Source organism: Rutilus rutilus (genome assembly GCF_951802725.1).
Source record: "Rutilus rutilus genome assembly, chromosome: 11".
Taxonomy (NCBI): Eukaryota; Metazoa; Chordata; class Actinopteri; order Cypriniformes; family Leuciscidae; genus Rutilus; species Rutilus rutilus.
The window spans coordinates 15,182,251-15,202,855 of NC_140216.1; the positions used below are offsets into that span (position 1 = coordinate 15,182,251).

A 20,605-nucleotide genomic window follows, 5' to 3' on the forward strand; every position below is an offset into this window, starting at 1 on the left:
CCATATTATCCTATAGTGAACTTTGGGAGGTGGAAATATCCTAACATTGTGGCACCTGGACACACAAAAAGAAGGAGAGCATTGAGTCTGTCTATGGGATGTAATTGGAGTGAATTGAAAAGCACTGTCGCTGTGTTCTGTCTGTCTGTCTGCTCTGCACAAACAAACACTCATATCCTGACCAGTGCAGCCTGCAAATAGGAAGAGGATTTGTATGCTCTTGAAAGAATAATCCAAAATTATAAGACAATATAAGGCACACAGAACACAAGGGAAGCTAAAACTGCATTATCAGCCTGTCTTGGTCTCTTTTACTGTAGGGAGAGGTTCAGAAAAATATTGTGATGATAACGTTTCATTGTGCTTATGTCACTGGCGTTCAAGATGTCTGCCTGTTGTTTGTCAGTCCGGTAGAGTCGGCCCTTAAATATTTTTCTGCTCCCTCCCTCTGGCAGTTGTGCGCAGAGTGTGTTCATGTGTTTGGGGAAGGAAGTGAGTGTGTCGATGGTGAAGTGCACACTACCTCCCTCTCTCTCTCTGCAGCAAACCCCCAAACAGTCAGAGACACCGCATCAGCAACAGGAGGGACGGCAGACTGCAGATACTTGATTTTAAAGCTAGAGTCTGCCTCGAAACTGCTGATTTTAGATTAAGCATGTGACTGTTTGGAAGTTATCTAATCTCACATGGGATGAATAAAACCGCATGCTTTCATAGATTGAATAAAGTTTATAAAGAGCGAGTGGAACATTGCAGTTTATGTGCAATGAGGAGTGACGAGAGAAAACAAGTTGCTGGTCCGCCATTCTTTCTGTGATGAAGGAAGAGACAGACTGTTTTTCCTGGGGTAGAAATGAAAATGTTCCTGCAGCTGTCAGCTGATCTCTGGGTGTGGTCTGTCATCCACAAATCAGACATCTCCCATAAGCACTGTTCGGATGGGATTAGTCTTCTAAATGACGTTTGAGTTACAGTTAAGATTTCTGTGATTTCTTGCAGTGATGAAAAAGGGATTGGGATCTCCATAGCTATTGCTAAGGTGGAAGTGTCTGTTTTCTGAATGTAGCCATTGTAGTTGGTCCTGTGCTTTGGATGCATGCATATATATGTGATTCATATTAAAATCAGTTTGTAAAATCAATGCACTTTATTTAAAAATATAGTTTATGATTGCTTTCAGTAAACGATCAATAAAATTATCCGATGCATGGTTCCAGTTAGATAAATTAATCTAAATAAATTAAAACTTTTATTCAGCAAGGACACATGACACATTAAATTTATCAAAAGTGACAGTAAAGTAAATTAAATGCTTAATATTACAAAATATTTATTTTACAAATAAATGCTGTTCTTTTCAACTTTGTATTCATCAAAGAATCCTGGAAAAACATCATGTATCACGGTTTCCACAAAAATGTCAAGCAGCATAACATTGTCAAGTCACCTTCATTTATATAGTGCTTTTAACAATATAGATTGTTTCAAAGCAGCTTTACAGTGATAAAAGGTAATTAAAATAACAGCTATTGTTTTGACTTTACAGCAGCTCTAGAATAAAGTTATTATCCAGCTAAAGTTAGTTTTGACTGATTCACAAAATTGTTCAAATTTTGAAAAATGTTATCATCTCCGCCGTAAACTTCAAAAACGCAAATCTGTGAAAACGCTGACGGTTTGCACATGCATACCAGTCTATTCCGGTTCAGTCTATAGGTATATGCACATTTGAATATATATGTGCGCTGGCGTGTAGTCTTTCTTTACAAATTGACTAATATTAGCGTAGACACCTTAAGAGCTCGCTCAAGTACTGGGGAGATAAACCATTTAGTGCTTTGTAAGTAATCACAAGATTTTTAAATTTATACGATGTTTAATAGGGAGCCAATGCAGTGTTGACAGAACGGGGCTAATATGGTCATACTTTCTGGTTCTAGTAAGAACTCTAGCTGCTGCGTTTTGGACCAGCTGTAGTTTGTTTATTAAGCGTGCAGGGCAACCACCCATAAGAGCATTAACATAATCTAGCCTTGAGGTCATGAACGCATGAACTAACTGTTCCGCATTTGTCATTGAGAGCATATGTCGTAATTTAGATATATTTATAAGATGGAAGAATGCGGTTTTACAGATACTATAAACGTGACTTTCAAATGAAAGATTGGTATCAAAGAGCACACCAAGGTTCCTAACCGACGACGAAGACTTGATAGAACATTCATCAAGTGTTAGATAGTATTGTAGGTTATTACGTGAGGACGTTTTTTTGTCCAATAATTAGGATCTCTGTTTTTTCAGAATTAATTAGTAGGAAATTACTAGTCATCCAGTTTTTTTTTTATATATGCTATGCATTCCGTTAATTGTGTGAATTGGTAAGTTTCGTCAGGGCATGAAGAAATATAGAGCTGAGTATCATCAGCATAACAGTGAAAACTAATGCCATGCTTCCTAATGATATCTCCCAAGGGTAGCATGTACAGAGTGAACAGTAACGGTCCTAGTACTGAGCCTTGTGGTACTCCATACTGAACTTGTGATCGATATGACATCTCTTCGTTTACTACTACAAACTGATAACGGCCAGATAAGTATGATTTAAATCATGCTAATTTAATTCCACAAATGCCAACATAATTTTCGAGTCTATTTAAAAGAATGTTGTGGTCGATAGTGTCAAATGCAGCACTAAGATTGAGTAACACTAACAGAGAGATAATAATAAGAAATATTTTTTGAGCAGCAAGTCATCATATTAGAATGATTTCTGACGGATCATTTGACACTGAAGACTTGAGTAATGGCTGCTGAAACTCATCTTTGATATCACAAGAATAAATTCCATTATAAAATATATTACAATAGAAAATTGTGACAGACGCAACAGGTTTAGAATCTAAATGCGGAAGTTTATTGAAAATAAACAGAGCAGACAAATCAAAATCATGAGGCAATGAAACAGTCGAAAGGCAGGCCAAAGATTAAAACACAGGTAACAGTCCAACCAGGCAAACACAATGAAAACGGTAATCCAAGAGACATTATCCAGTAAACAGGCACAATAGTCATAACAATAGTCGGCTACCCATGATCTCTCCTCTGGTCCGTAGCTCTCCCAGTCCACCAGGTACTGCATCTGGCCCCCTCTATGCCTTGAGTCTGGGATCTATTTCACCCTGTAGGCTGGTGCTCCATCAATCTCCAATGGAGGCAGCGTTTCAGGATCCGTGGTACCAGGGCCAGATGCCTGGTGGACCGGTTTCATGAGGGAGACATGAAAGGAAGGAGATATTCGATAATGAGCAGGAAGCTCTAGAACGTATGTAACGGTTAATCTGACATAATTTTTTGAAAGGACCCACATACCTAGGGCTGAACTTCCTTCAGGGTAGCCAGAGCTTGAGGTCACGTCTGGACAACCAGACCCTTTGACCGGGTTGATAGTTGTGGTGAGGACGTCTTCACCTATCCGCCTAAATCCTCTGGGCGAGTATGGCTCATTGTAGACTGACGTGTGCACTGTCCCAAACCAGCTCACTACGCCTGATCCATTCATCCATCGCTGGCAACATAGAGGGTTCACCTAACCAGGGGAACATTGGAGGTTGGTAGCCCAGTACGCATTGGAATGGAGTGAGTCCAGTTGAAGAATGAGTGAGGGAGTTAGGGTGCATATTCAGCCCATGGGAGGAAGTCGGTCCACTTTTGTTATTCCTGAATACAATAGGACCTGAGGTATCTGCCGATTTCCTGGTTAAGTCTCTCCACCTGTCCGTTAGTCTGTGGATGATACCCTGAAGTGAGACGGATATTAATATCAAGTCGTTTGCAGAAGGTCTGCCAGACTCTGGAAGTAGGGTCCTCTATCAGATAGTCTCCATTGCAGTGGGTAAACCTTTCATGGGTATCAACCTGCATGACTTAGAGAATCTATCAATTATTACCAGTATTGTGGTGAATCTGTTGGAGTTGGGCAGATCAGTGATGAAGTCTACGGACAGGTGGGAGCATGATTCCGTCGCTCTGTATTTAACTGTGACAGTGTTCAAACCTCTATAGTCGATGCATGGATGGAGTCCGTCATCTTTTTTCCACAAATACAAGCCTGCTCCTGCTGGTGAGGTTTAGGGCCGGATGAACCCAGATGTTAGGGCCTCTTCAATGTAGCTCTCCGTGGCTAAGCTTTTAGGACGTGAGAGAGGGTATACTCTGCTCGCAGGTGGGGCTGCATTGGTTAACAGTTCAATGGCACAGTTCAATGGCACAGTCCCATGGACGATGAGGTAGTAACTGGGTTGCCTTGGTTTTACTCAATACCTCTGCCAATTCTCTGTACTCACTGGGAAACTTGATTTCTTTGGAGACCTCTGGGCTCTCAATGCTAGTAGTGAGACATGGCATGGAAACGGTGACATTTAGACAATTGGCTTGACAGTAATCTGACCATTGTGTGAGCTCACCCTGGTTCAAGGATATGGATGGATCATTAACAGCCAGCCATGGATGGCCCAGGATGAATACTTGCTTGAGAGTGTCAGTGACAAACAGTAAAATGACTGCAGGGTAACTGGAACAGTATGATGGGTTATTCCAGTGCCAATGGGTTCTTTATTAACAGCGGTGATGTTGATAGCATCCCCACTGTTCCATGTATCCCTGCTGAGTTCTTTAACCAGATCTGCATGAATCAAATTAACAGCTGCTCCTGAATCCACTAGCACTGTAATACATTTGGAAGCTTCATTGAAGGAGATATCAACAGGCAGAGAAAAACTATGGTGAATAGGAGAGGGGTAATCTGTAGTACTTGTAAACTTGATGCCTTAGTGTCGGGCATTTGGCATTCTGGTGACCGAGTTTACCACAGTAGTAGCAGAGCTTTTCATCGTGGCATTCTGCAGATTTGGGACATGCTTGTATAGAGGCTGTGGCTTGAGAAACGGGGCATACTTTGGATCGTGATGAGTTACGAATCAAGTTATCAATCTTGATAGCCATGTTTATGAATTCAGACAGTAGTGTAAGAAAAAATGATGTGGACGTTGAAGATCTCAAAAATGAAGTTTATTACAGCATAGCAGTGGCAAAGAACACAAAGCACCTTGGGTTCACCGGTGTCAGAATGAAACCAGAAGATCCAAACCTTAAACCTTTTATCCTGTTACAGTTTACCACTCTTAATGTAAATGAAGTTGCTCTTGTTGTAACAGCTGTGGTCTGTATGTTAATGAAGTTGAGACACCCCATTGTCTGAAATGGTTCTGTGTGTCCCACACCCATTCTACAATTGATGATGACCATTTTCTCAGGATGTGATCAACCCAAATGGTGAAGAAACAATATAACTTCACTTCCTTCATCTCTATGATAATTAAGACATTTCAGGGATGAGCTCATTCTAAAATATATTTTGGAGTGGAGTCTGGGTCGAGGCAGACCCACATTCCAATTTCTTACAGTAGCATTCTTACCTTTGCATGCAAGCTTGACCTGTAGCTCGTGGTTAAGCCCCTCTCGGAAAACAGTTTTGAAGGCCACGTTGTTTCATCTGCTCTGAACCGCTAGAGTTCTGAATGTGATGGCATACTCAGCTGTTGATCGATGGCCCTGGCATGAGTGAAGCGGCTGAACAGAAACATCTTTACCCCCAGCTGGATATTCAAACACCTCTTTAACTTGTTGCACAAAGTAATCAAAAGATGTTTGAAACTGTATCTTTCTCCCAAACGGATGTGGCCGAGTCTAACGCTTTTCTGGTGAGTAGGGATATCATGAGTGCACACTTCTTAGATTCTTAAACAAATGACTCAGGTTGAGTAGAGAAATAAAATTCTACACTGGCGTAGATTCCCCCTGCATTTCGCAGCGGAGCCAACAAATTTTTCAGGAAATCTTACCTGTTGAGCTTAAATAGATGGGAAAGAGCAGACATAGTGAATGAGGTGTTTGTTGGTGGCTTGTAGATAGTTGCTCCTTATCTCTTGAGCAGTTCACTCTGGTAAGCGAATGCGGCCTGGAGTTGAGAAACTTCAACTGAATTCATGGGTGGCGAAGTATTTAACTACATGTAAAGTCCAACCAGGTAAACAATGAAAACAGTAATCCAAGAGATGATATCCAGTAAACAGGCACAATAGTCATAACAAGCAACATTAAGAGCAGGCAATGGTAAACGCTCAGTAGTGCAGTGAAACTGGCAATACTTCGGAAATGAGCAGGAAATAAGCAGTGTAGAACAGGCCCATGACTAGTACTCAGGAAAGGGCTTCCTCTGGTGGCTGGCTGAATGGGATTCAGCCTCAGCCATTAAAAAAAACAGTATTTCACAATATTACTGTTTTTACAGCGTTTTTGATCAAGTAGCCTAAATGCAACCAGGAGAATTATTTTTTTTAAACTTAAAAAAATCTTAATGACCCAAAACTTTTGAATGGTAGTGTATAGTTTAATACACATTTGTTCATCCATCCATAGTCTAACCAAATTGAAAGCCCCCAAAACTAATTTAAGTATAGTAATATGTAACGAAGTGCTGCACTCCAGCACTATCAGCATTTGAATAATCCTATAAATGCACGGAATCTAATCATTAATCAAAAAACATTGAATTGTGAATCGAATGATATCGATTCACTGTCTACCCAAAGACTCACTCCCCTAGGGTCCACAAAGATTTTTTATTTGTTTTGTATTCTAGTTTCTCTTAGAAAAATGACAATTTAAATAAAAAATTTATTGAAATGTATCCATCCATGAAAAAAGATGGAAATGACTACTAATGAGCTTCATAGAAAGTATTTTTCTGTCCCACTCTTTAGAGCAGAAGAAATGACAAACAAGGAGATGTGTCCTGATCTGAGGTGACAGTCGTGTAGCAGAGACTCTAAAGGTTGCTAAAAGCCAGACGAGACAGTCAGTGAGGACAAACATAGGCATATGTTTCCCCTGGTAGATTGTGTGCGGTTTTTTATGAGTAGTTTTACTTACCATGAGTGTCCTGTGAGGAATGAGAAAAAGCAGGAGAATGCTGCAGCCGTTTGGACTGAGAATTATTTTAAAACCGTGTCAAAGTATGGCAGAAGTTTGTGAAATGTTTAGGGTTGCCCCCAACTAACAATTAACTCTAGATAGGAGCATTTTTCTAAATATATGCAGAATATTACATATTCATTATATCTTTTTTACGGTTCTTCAATATTGAATGTATGTTTGAATAAATCAGTCAAGTTTTTATGACAGCCACCATTTAAATGTTTATATAAAAAAAATAAAAAATTGGAGTAGAAACATAATTAGGCCTATGTAATTATTTAGTTAGTAGTATTATAATCGTATTATTATAACATGATAAATGCATTAAAGGTTGTATCACCGATTTCAGGCCCAAACATAAATGATCACATTCATGTTTAATCACACTACACACTAATCTTTCCTAACGATCCGCTAGCTGCCCGCCCCATAAGCATGCCGTCAAAAAAAACGCGTCTCTGTAGGCAGCCTAGGCTCTGAGATTGAGAGGCAATTGTCATTAGATTCGATTTTGCATCTGTGCGTCAGCTTGGACCATAGACTGTAAAAAAAGATGGACGATTCACCTTCACTCTCCATTGTAGAAAAGTGAAGCCGCCAATGTCTTAATATGGAGCTGACATCTTGGAGCCCGAGTCTGCGCAGTAGTGAGCGTGAAGGGGAGCCGCGGTATCAAGGCCCCGCCCACACTCCCGCTGAATCGGTTAATACAGTTTACTGCAGAACAACTCATTATGTCAGTGTGAAACAAACAGTTATGGAAATGTATAAAAATTAAAGTTAAAGCTCCTCAATGCTCCTAAAGCTCCTTAAAGTGCCTCAGTGACTACTTCTTTCACAGCTCTCAATCATGACGTTAGAATGACAGAAACCATCTTTGGAAATAAATTATTTTAAGTGTAATTTAAATTTTTTTTTTTTTTTTTTGTCCCATTTGATTACACAGAGAGGGCGGGGTTTATGACCTATGACCTATACTGCATCCAGCCACCTGGGTTGATCGAAACGTTTTGGCTTCACTTTTCAGGACTTGTGTGTCACACTTGGCTCGGACAGACGATTCTCGTGGGCTTGATTTTTTTTTTTTTTTTTTTTTTTTTTTTTTTTTTAACCAGTTCAGCGAAATCCCGCCCTGCAGCCAATTTCATTGGTTAATGTTACAGTGACGGCAAGGTGCAGGGATCAGTGTTTGGTGTAGGCCAGTGGTTCTCAATTCCAGTCCTCGGGACCCCTTGCTCTGCACATTTTGTATGTCTCTCTTATCTGACACACTCAGTTCAGTTCATGGAGTCTCTCCTAATGAGCTGATGATCTGGTTCAGGTGTGTTAAATAAGGGAGACATACAAAATGTGCAGAGCAGCGGGTCCCGAGGACTGGAATTGAGAACCACTGGTGTAGGCAATCAGTACAGTGATTGACATGACCAATGAAATCTTTAGAATCGGCTGCAGTGTGGGATTTCACTCGCCACCAACTGGACAGGAGTGGGAATTACTGTAATAAGTTACAATAGATCACCCTCAGTGTAATCTGCCAAAATTACAGACGGCCTTCTGCTAAAAAAATTCAGCCAATGACAGAAAATTTTAGGTTAACGTGACCTCAGATAGATAGATAGATAGATAGATAGATAGACCCTGTTTCACTATGAAGTACATAAGATTATGGAAGTAAAATCGTTTGTGAACGTCATTTCACATTGACAGCGAGTTTTTCCATGAGGATTTCAACATATTTTCCTTGTAACATGTAAAAATGTTCTTATTGCTCATGCATCAAAGACTCCCCAGAGCTGCAGTTTAGGTATGGTCTGTAAAGTCTGTAAATGAATAAAATGAGGTGCTGTGGAGCTCTAAGTGGAAACAGAGCTCAATAACAAAAGTCCATGTTCAAGAGCAGCTACTCAAACAGAAGTTGTGGAAAGTGTGTTAAAGGTAAAAGTGTGTGTGTGAGAGAGAGAGGTTCAGTCTAGAGCGAAAAGTCAATAGTCTGAGTCTGTAAGTCTGGTTAATGAATACCGCCCCCTCAGGGTGATCCCTTCATGTAAACACTTCATCACACCAGCAGTGAGAGACTGCATAGCTCCCAGGGGAACGGCCACTCAACGCCCATGACTTTACAGCCTATCAATATCTCCCATCCTCAGGTAAACGCACACACACAAACAAACTTGGCAGTCTTGGTGAAAACTGACAAGTACCTGTACTTGTATTGGTTTGTTCCCGTCTGATTTATCCGTGTCTGGCATTTCTTCCTTTCTACTCTTTAGTAGCACATTTTGGGGTATTACCATAGTTGATAGTCTAGTCAGAGAGAGAGAGAATTAATGAGGATTACATTAGTTCATGCTGACTGCAGCTATTCTAATCACTTCTAATCAATACTGTTGCCTATTCGTGTGTTCAATATCATTATCATTGTTATTCAAAAAAATAAAAAAAATAAATAAACTTGGGTATAGGGTTTATTGAGTCAAATTATGTCAATCAGCTGTCAAATGGCCCAAATATTCTTTTTAATTAAATCTAAAAATGTAATTTGAACTGAAAAAATAATGTAAAAATGCTACTGTTAAAAAATGTTACGTGTTTAATTATTTAAACATAAGTGTTGATTATAAGTAAAAGTTGTTTAATAAATTCTAGAATTGCTACTTGAAGTCCCAAAACTATAAATTTGACAGTATTTTACAGTAAAATTACATAATTTGATGTTAAACCATGTACGGTACAAGATAACTTACAGTTAACCAATTAACATACTGTAGCATTTAAAAAAAAGAAAAAAAAGTTTTTACAGTGACCGATATAAAATTAAATATATTATGAACTGTATTCCGTGTTGTATTATAATCAGTATAACGTAATATAAAAACCGTTAGTGGTCAATGGAAGGTTCTCACTATTGAATCTGTACAAGTTTGTGTTGATCCTACAAGTTTGATCCTGCTGTGAGGAAGTGATCCTGGTTCAGTTAGTTTAATTTTTCTTATTCCCATCTTATAGTGTCCAAATACATAGTGCAGTATATCAGTCTAAAGTCCCTGCCTGCTTCCACGAATATAAGGCACATTTACTTGGCTAGACTTGGTCTAACTGTGATGTTGATCTCTGCTGATGTGATGGCTGACGGCAGTGTGATTTAGACTTCCACCTGAGCAATCACAGGTGGTGTGACGGAGGCAGACTGATGTGTCTGTGTCTCAGCTGTAAGAAGCTTGGCCTCCAGCAGTAGACGCTATGAGTCATCCCTAAAGACACTGACAAGCATTGAAAGGAGTCGTCTGTGGTGTGAGGTGATATTGTAAGAAAGGTTGATTAATATTGGGTAACTATAAAATGATTTATTATATATTTTCTTATTATATATATATATATATATATATATATATATATATATATATATATATATATATATATAGTTATAGTTATAGTTATATAGTTAATTTTAATAAATGAACTGTTATTTCAGTAAGTTGCCAAAGCAACTAAATGTTTTTGTTTTAAGTTTCATTGAATATTTATATTTTATTATTATTTCAATTAAAGAAAAGGATTTCTAATAGTTTTTAATTCTATAACAACACTGGTATTATACATCATCATTGTATTGCTTGTACTGCCTATATACTGATTTAAATATTTAAAAATGATATTATATGTTTATTATGACCGTTAAAAAACGACTTACAGTAAATATTCAAAAATTCTAAATATGCTACAGATGCTACAATTGAAGGGGGAAACTTTATTTTCTTCTTTCCTGTCAGTTTTCATCAGTTGTGTTAACTAAGGCATTACTATTGCTCATACTTGAGGTTAGGGGTTTGCACAATTACTAATCATTGGCGTGTAATTGTTTGTGCTATGGTCATTAATGATACCATAAATCATTTGTCTTACTTATCAGACTTATTTTTGCCTGGCTGACAAAGTCGTGCAAAACAGTATAAAGTGTAAGTGTTTTAAGACTAATAGTTATAACATTGAAATGGTACCCCAGTAAAATCAGAGGTTGTCATAAATTCTTATCTGTCCGACCTTACTGTGACCGGCTCGCAGTCGCACGGGGAAAACTCGTCTCACCACAGATTGTCTTATCGTTGTAAATATCCTCACAGCCACACACTCACGTATCTGTTACCGCAACTCGGCCTGAAACACTTCAAACCATCACACCGTCAGTGAGAGGTCACAGGAGAAAGTAGGCCACAAACACCGGTCACTCTTCTCACATTTAAAGCAATGCAGTGGTGCCATGACCCCAGATGCCACCAGAGGGCGCTAAAGCAAAACCTGCATCTCTCTCAACTTCAGTCATAACAAGGCCAATTTTAGCTCTCAAGCCTGACAAACATTCCTTAAAAACGACAACAGTTAAATGGTGTAAACGTTTCATCTTTGTAAACACGACTGAATGAAGCGGCATGTTCTTTGTTTTTGAGACGTAACCATTTCTTTGTTTTGTCTATTCACAGCTAGTACGTGTTAGAACATTGGCCAGAGTGTCACAACAACAAGTCCAGGTCACATTGCACATCAAAGTCAAGAAGAAGAAGATGAAAAGATTTTTCAAATGATCTTCTACACATTTTCAAAATAATGTCTAAACGGAATTTTTGCATTCCCCATCATTTTCAATAGCGATTATCATTACTGTAATAGTAATTTTTGACTACCACAATATATATTTTTTTATATAACTTCAACATTTAAATCAGTATATAGACAGTGAGAGAAATACTATGATATATAAATAAGTGTTGTTATTGTTAACTGAAGCTAAAAATATTTTAAATATATATATTTTTTTATTTAAATAAGGTCAAATTAAATAGATGAAACTTAAACTAAAAAACAAAAAATAGAAATTAAAATAAAATAAAATAAAGCTAAATAGAAATATTAAGAAATTAAATTAAAATGAAAACTAAATATATAAAAAATCATTCATAAATACTATAATATTATATAAATAATACTAAAATAACACTGATAAATAGTGTTAATAATATATAATAATTTTCACATTACAGTAGTGAGAATTTCCGTGGAGTACCCGAATGCTTAAATTGTTATAACTGTATGTCACACAAATGATTTAAAACTGAATGTTTTTAAAACTGGCTTCACTTTCTCTAAAGAAAAATAAATTCATATTTCTTTCTTTTGATTTTGGAATGAAATATGTACATGACAAGTGAGATTCACCAATTAAGAGTTACACATACAGTGGCCCAAAAATATTATGAGTTTTAAATATCAAGGCAAATATATCATTAACAATATGTCATTATAAAATAAGATGATCCAAGGTTTGGAATTAAAGTCAGCATGAAACAGAAGTTGCAATAGTCTTTGCTTTCCTATTGTGACGTACAGTATATCCGAGTAAAATGTCTTCTCAAGAAGAAAAAAGAAAATAGGACAGGACTTGATTTTGTCCATCAGGAATCGATTGGATTGTAGTGGTTTGCTATTGCTGTAATTTCATGTAATGCGACAGATTGTCCTACCCTGAACGTGGACAGGTACCCAACGGGTAAACCTCTAATATTTAAAAGTAACAGGTGGAATAATATTTGTCATTTGCAGTGCGGGTTGGGAATCAATAGACTCAATTCTGTACCCACTGGGCAAATGCTTTCAAATGGTCTCGTGCTTATTTGTGTTCACGCTCTGTAGCCTGAAGACCGTCAAGGTTTTTAATTACAACGCGATTTGCAGCGTTGAGTATTGCCATGTGCGCTGTTGGGCTGCATGTCTATTTTCTTAAAAGCATTAACTCAGAATGCCTAATGGGAGTTAGATTGGTTGTGTTATATGAGAAAATAAATATTTTTTGTCTATCTATTTGTAGATTTAATGTGGGTGCAGTTCGGGTCACGGTCTTTGTCAAACGGGTCAGGCATGGAATTAAATTAGTGCTGCTAAAATAAAAAGCTTGAATCATAAAAAAAAAGTGTGCTGCTAACTATCTCTCAGTAGCAGACGGTGCTTGTGCTTCTCCGCATCAAATATTGGGGTTGACGGGGAAAAAAATTATTTGGGAATCTCCCACTCAATTTGAGCAAATCAGGTAAAGAGGTGGGAAACCTCCTATTTCAGTTTGAATACGCCCAAAAATCAGGAAACACACTTTTTTGTTCCGCAGAGACCTCGTACTCATCTCCCTAATAAGACCATCTCTGGGGTTTACCAAACAGGACCCATGCAGGACTCTTGACCTGCCTTAGCGTCAGAGAAGAGATGTCGCTGCAAGAGGGAGGGGAAGTTATTTTGATTAAAGATAATGAGGACACATGACAAAAAATTATGTTAGGGGTGCACGGATTAGGGGTGTGCAATATATCGTCTACGAATATATCGAAATTGTTGTTTTAACGATGTGCGATCTAACATTATCGAGCTTGTCCCTCACTTTAGAAATACACACTCAGAGAGTGCACGCATACACTACGCGATGCAGTCTTGTAGGTTAGACTAGTGCACGTGCACATTCACTGCGTGATTTAGTCTATTAAAATCAAAATTCAAGATAAGGAGACAAAATGCTCCTGTATGTCTTTTATATGTATGTCACAAGTTTCTCCAAATATAAGCATGATTACAAATGTGACATTCATTTTTATACAAAAGATAAATAAACAAGAAGACTTACATTTTAGACGCAATATTGCCTGTTTTAGCACTGTTTTGCGTCTGAGCAACACACGGTGGTGTTTTGTTAGTGAATTAATCAGTTTTTTGAACGAATTGGTTGAATGAATGATTCAATGACTCACTCATTAATAGTGGTGTCAACAATAATCGATTCGGCGATGCATCGCAATGCGGGGCATGCACGATTCAGCATCGATGCGGCAAAGTGCCATAATCGATTATGTCACTGTTTTAGGGGTGTAACGGTACGCGTATTCGTACTAAACCGTTCGGTACAAGGTACGCATTTTCAAACCGAACGGTTATTTCAAATGTAAGCGCGTCGCGAGCGCGCTCATAATGTAGACGCTGGCGCGACCACAACATCAAATGGCAAACGCAATGTAAGCGGAACGAAACTGAGCTACTCGTGACGGACTGTTTATAAGTTTGGACCAACGCAGCGCGAGCCGATCTTATACTACACAACGCTAAGAGATCCAGTAAAGAAAGCATTTGAACTCGCCACTAAAGTAATAACATCGCTGCGAGATCTAGTGAGAAACATTCACATTTCTCCGTTATTAACGGATCAAACAGCGCTGACGTGGAAACCAGGAAGAAACATTGTGACATGAATGAACTATCCACAGATCAGCAACATTCACCATGGCTTTACTGTAGTAACACTAACTGCAACTTTGGAAGTTTGGCAGGAATAGTAGGCTATAATGCTTTCAAGTAACGTTATGTCGGATTTATTTCGACATTATGAATAACATTGCTGCCCTCAAATGTTAATCTGAACTAAAATAAACATTTGTTTATAAGCACAAAATATTACATTAAATTTTTTCCAAGGAGCTGTTTTGTTTTATATGCTCCTAAGAAGAGTCAATTATAGCTCCATCATTGCTCAAAGAAAAAAAATGTCATACTTTATGATGTTAGTTCTAATAAAAAAAAAACAAAAAAACAAGGAAATTTCTCTGGCATTTCTTTCTTTTTGCTGTATCGAAAACGTACCGAACCGTGACACAAGTGTATCGTATTGAACCGAACCATGAATTTTGTGAACCGTTACACCCTACACTGTTTATTTTCTGGCCTTGAGTTGGACAATAAAGTTGAAATTTAATTTCAAATGGTTCTCAAGCAGAGAGAAGAGAAACATTTCTCATTCAAAGCACTGAAAGCAGTGATTTATGCTTTCTTTTTCAGGTTTGAAAAATATTTAATGACATTTATGTCAAAGATACAGGAGAGTGATAATACACACATAGCAGCCAATAAAATCTGTTGTTCAATATCTGACTGCTTGTATTGCCTCATGAGTGATGAATATTTTGCCTTGTTGTGTGCAGTAGAATTTTGATGCATCGCAATGCATCGTAGAATCGAATTGAATCGAATCGTTACCTGGTGAATCGTAATCGAATCGAATCGTGAGGGCAGTGCCAATGCACACCCCTACTCATTAATACAGTCAAGTGCTTCGTTCCCAAGGGGGTAATCCAGCATCTGGAAAGCGTACCTTCTATGGGGCATCCATTGGCTAACAAGCCAACAAGCCATCACCTGCTGTTTGCATTCCATTGACTCCCATTCATTTTGGCATCACTTTGACAGCGAATAACCTTACATCTGAGGCGTTTAAAGACACTATTTGTCCATTGTTTATTTCTAAAGAAACACCACAATGTATAAAAGGCTCCATTACCTTGTATCTTACGTTATGGCCCCGTAGAAGCCGTTTTTGTAAAAACAGGCTAACGATTGTGTCATAACCACGCGACTCTCTGTTGCACAGTAGAGAAATCAACGTATAGACAGGAGGAGAAGCTCGCAGGCAATCGGGGGAACGTGGAGGCATAAAGTCAGATAAATTCAAGAATACTTACCAAAGGTTGCTCCTACTCCTAGCTCATGGACAGCTACTCACGCTCTCTGTCTCTGCAAGATTCGGAGGGAATGATTCAGATTTCTCTTGGCACAGCTACTAGAAGACTTACAACTGTCAGACAGGTTGCACACGTCACATCTACGTCATCAAACTCAGTTTGAGGATGCGCAGTACGCTCAGGCATCAGGAAGTGAGTGCTTCTAATTGACTTCACTGGTCTCCGTCGAAGTCTATGGGGTCGCTGTGTCCATTTCTTTTACTGTCTATGTTCGTTCCTGAATGAATCAGCCGTTTGAATGAATCTGCTGAATCTCAATGACTCACTCATTAACAGTGACTTGCTACCACCTACGGGCGGATTTCACATTTAAAGTATCTTTTCATTTTTTAAATGGTTTCAAATATCAGTATTTAATGTTTTATTTTGTTTTAAATCACAACATTATTTATGCATTCGTAACTGCAGGTTAAATGTATTCATGTCCCCTCTGAGCTCCATTAAATTATCTAATATAATGCATTAAAAATATCTAATTATTATCAATAAAATCCCAGAAAATATTGAGATATTACCCCTAGCACCGCTAAATAATTTATAATAGACACTGAAATATGTGCATGACAAGTGAAATTCAACAATTAAGAGTTAGACATACAGTGGCCCAAAAACATTATGAATTTTAAATATTAAAGCAAGTGGCATTCTTTTTAAACTAAGATTTTCAAGCAAAATATGTTACAAAAAAAAAAGACAAACTTTGTGTAGGCTATTTCACAAATTTCTTCTGGAGGAGAACTGACCTCATACATCCACTTAAAAGCACATCAGCGACATCAGTTATGTGATAAGTTTTGATAAAAGCTCTAGAATTGTGTTTGATGACACACTTGGTTTGATATTTTGTATTTTGTATTCACAAATTGAAGTGACTTGAGAGTCCAAATACTTTGGTGGTGTTGGTGTTACTTCACTTTTGCCCACTCAGCCGGACATTCCCCACACCAAAACCACCCCGGATATTTATAGACCGCAGACAGTTTGGGAAAGAAGGGGGGTGTCTGACACATCTGCTGAATATCTGCTAGACTGTGGGGTCAGCCCAAGGTTAAAGCCTCTTCAATGCCTGCCTTGATTGGTCGTGGCTGGCACTAATGAGTGTGTGTGTGTGTGTGTGTGTGTGTGTGTGTGTGTAATTCTAACCGCCTCTACACACACACAGCCCCATTGAGGGTAGAGCAACCTCTCTCTCTCTCTCTCTCTCACCATCGCCATTGTCAGCGCCAGTCCCCCCTCCCACCGCTCCTGTCTGTCTGTCTGGAGCTGCTCCCCTCTCGGAGGAGGGAGGCGCAGGAGGAGGTGGGCTGTGAGCCTGAGACCGTCACAGAAAGCCATTCTACTGAATGAAAGCAGAGGAAAAGGCCGTCAAGATGCGGGGAACGTATTTACCGTAGTCTAGAAGCAGAAAATGCGTCGGAGAGAGTCGTGAGAATGGCATGAGACGCGCGTGCACCGAGACCGCAGGCTGCTGCTGTGGAAGTGTTCCTCAGTTCATGTGAGGGCCGCGGCCGGCGGCTCTCTTTCCCCCGTCCCGTCACTTCCCCGAGCCCCCATGCGAAACATCACGGTCCCGGACAGCAGCTCCAGCAACAACAACAACAACGCCGCCAACTCCAATGACACATGCTCCTGCAACTGCACCCTATCCCAGCCACAGGGAATGGATATATGTAAGTAGGGCGGGTTTTTCTGAGCCGTTTTCGAATGCGGAGGGAACGCAAACTGTTACATTTGATCAATTTTCGGACGTGTACCGAATGAAAATAGAATGTTTTCAACCTACCGTTATCAACTCACCCTGGTGGCAATGTAACCGTTTTAAATTCAATAATTCAATTCGGTCTGCATTAGTAAATGAATCAAATGTAACTGTGGCAGTTTCGAATCCGTTATTATGGAAGCTGTGCGAATGTCAAACGCGAACGTATTAAAGATTTATCTGAGTTTAAATGTCATTCTCAGGTCTAGTTATTACAGTATTTGGCCGTTATTTGCCACTATCTGACTTGTACACCCATTGAATTTGTCTGTGGCGTATTAAACTATTCGTTCAGCCCCCCCAAAATGCGACGTGTTTGTCAAAAACGACTTTTTGATAAGCCCCTGTTGTATTTTAAACAGCTTGACCAATTAAATATGATAATACAAGTGAGTGTTGCTGATGACTCGGGCGTCTGGGAGTGTTTGGCACTGGAACACAACTCAATGCATCAGTTGGATATTGCTGGTATTGCTGTGGGGGCTGCGCACAATATGGCAAGCCGTTAAACATTTATCCCTGAAAACGAACTGGTGTCTGTTTTATGTTAAAAGTGCTTATTTCTTAATTACGAGTAGGTAATGCAATAGTGATTAGTATAATTTTCAATTTGTCACTAGTACTTACTAGATAGCTACTAGCACGGATTTATGAGAAAAAAATTGTGACTAGTAGCTTTTCTTATCTCGTTAGTTACAGTCTCTTTTTTTTACTTATGCCAGGTGTTCTCACTAGTCAGAATGGATTCTTTGCATTTCGGATGAAATCTTACTTTTTATTGTAAAACATTTTCTAGTAACAATTGGAATACACTAGCGTCTAATAAAGGTCCTATCGTCTATTTAATTCACACCAAGAAAACTGGAGTAGATTTTCTATGTTTAATTCTATATAGTAACTTTGAATAGATAAGTACTATTAGAACAAGTATTAGTACATAATGATAGTTACTAGTAAATTTGAAGGAGAAAAAAAAGGTAATATTTAAAAATAATTTTATGGACAAATGTTAAACTAGCTTGCCATAGTGCACACATTCTTTAACTATATCCCTTCTGTCGGGTTCCCAGACAAACACACCTCTAGTTGTCCAAATGTGTTTCTTCCCTCCATTAATGTATTATTTAATCTATTAGCATTTATACTATACATGAGAACTGCATGTAGGCCTACTTAATGTGATATTACTTTGTAGAACCTCTTGTAATTGCCTCTTGTTGTTTAACATAGAAGCTGTAGGGTAAGATGTTGCTGAAAATCTTAAAGCTGTGTGTACGTCCGCTGGCGTTATTGCTGGGAATTGGTTCACTGCGGTCTGGAGCGGGCAGCCAGTCAGTCAACCCTTCCCCCACTTCAGCCCAGACTGGCTGAGACTCTGGGCTGTCTGAATCCACAGAGGACAAAAGGGCCTGTCATAATCAGTACTCGCACTGGCTATTTCTGCCGCAAATGGGATGAATTATTAAAAGTAAACCTTCATATGAAAGAATTGTCCCTCTTCTCAAAGCCTCTTGGTAGATGGCACTGATGTCTTCTTGCCCCAGAAACTTTTCATTTGCTCATGAACTTGAATGGATTTCTGTTCTGTAAGATGTATGATGCATATGCAGTTTCCCTCAGCTAGTGAGGACTACATAAGAGAATGAAAAAAAAAAAAATTATATTATGTGTAAAGAATATTAAGCATCATTTAGAAGTTTGCATTGTTTATCGGCCAGTTAGAATTTTGCATTATTTTCATGACAGTTTTTTCTATAAACAAACCCCCTTCACATTTTGTGTTACCACAAATCCGAAAAGATGTTTACTTTTGAGTTTTTTTTTTGTTGTTGTTGTAAAAATTGTGTACATTTATAACACTATGCTTTGTGTTACATTACCTTGGGATTAAATTACAGAAAACTAGTTAACGCTGCTGTGTGAGTGTTCTAATACAGTGGCTAAGGGGGTGATGGCAAATTTGATATCTCTTCTTACCAACGTAATCAATCTCTCAATATTATTTTTTTCCTCTTTTGTAAAGACATAGAAGCACGATCATGATTCATAATCAAAAATGATATGTGTTGTAGTTTCCGTTAACCACTATAGAAGTTTACACAACTATGATGACTTTGACATTTGTAATGGGTCTGTGGTAATTCTCAACGTCATAATGAAATAAATCATTGTAATACAATGACTGTTTAATTAAAATCATCATAAATTAAAGCCGTTTTTTGAACAGTTTCAAAAACAGTTTGCTTAAATGTCATGAAAATGTCACAATGCAAAAATATATGTGTCAAAACAGCCTATATATGTGTGTTGGCACACAAAATGTGAGAGCGCATTTGTGGTTTCCGTGTCTGTGCTGTGGTGTTCAGGACGGGCCATGCAGACAGTGGAATGCTTGGTGACTTGGCGCTTAGATTCTACTGCAGTGCTGGCTGCATTCAGGGCCGGAGATCCAGTGAGGCTGGAAAACTGGGGGAGCCAGTGACACAGCAGACACACACAAAACGCAAAAAAGGACACACCTTTCAAGGGCTCAGCATGCAAAACTTGCCAGTATAATCAGTGTCGTATTAGCCTTAGCATTCAGCACACATCAAACGAGTGGAATAGATTCTTCTGTGTGCACGTTATTGGATTCTAGGAGTTTCCTTCCCTGTTGTCTTTTCCTGGTCCGGCCCCATATTGTTCTGTCTGCTGTTTTAGGCAGTCTACATCTGAGGTTTTGCGAGCTAAAGGCTGCTTATCTTATCTGACAAAGGTCTTACACCATACGGCTATTTCAAGTGAAAACAGAACACAGCTATTAATAGACCGCCGTGTATAACGGCACTGTTGCATAGCTAGTCGTGCTGCATGGAAAAAGAAATGCGTCTTTCTTTCTCGCTGTCTTGCTCTAACTAACAAATGGCTGCACACACAGGGTTAGTGTAGTCCATTTCCAGTGGGGCAGTGGCCAAAGTCAAGCTCCAGAATGGAGAAACAGGATATTGGACTGGCATTCGTCTCACTAGTGTGCTGCAGCTCGTATGTAACGAATACGCAGGGGACAAAAACACCATCCTTTTCAATATCTGATCTCTGCATCAATTTGGCACCTTTCTTATTTTCCACTGGCGGGCCGAAGCTTGGCCCAGACTAGAGGGTGAGGCCTGAGACGGTACACAAGAGTCGAGTGTTTATTGTCAGAGGCCAGAGGTTCTGTCTGTGTTGT

General features: G+C 38.8%; 1 protein-coding gene across 3 annotated transcripts in view; it reads left to right on the forward strand.

Moving 5' to 3' along the window:
- ldlrad4a (low density lipoprotein receptor class A domain containing 4a) overlaps positions 1-20,605 on the forward strand; it is a 96,937-nt gene that overhangs the window by 45,190 nt on the left and 31,142 nt on the right. The window contains exon 1 of one of the 3 annotated variants that reach the window (XM_084424154.1): positions 16,902-17,308. The exons of the other annotated variants lie outside the window; for them this stretch is intronic. Coding sequence (XP_084280280.1) covers positions 17,191-17,308 — 118 coding nt within the window. The 5' untranslated portion in view covers positions 16,902-17,190. Of the gene's footprint in view, positions 1-16,901; positions 17,309-20,605 lie in introns of those variants that run through there. 3 annotated transcript variants of the gene reach the window in all.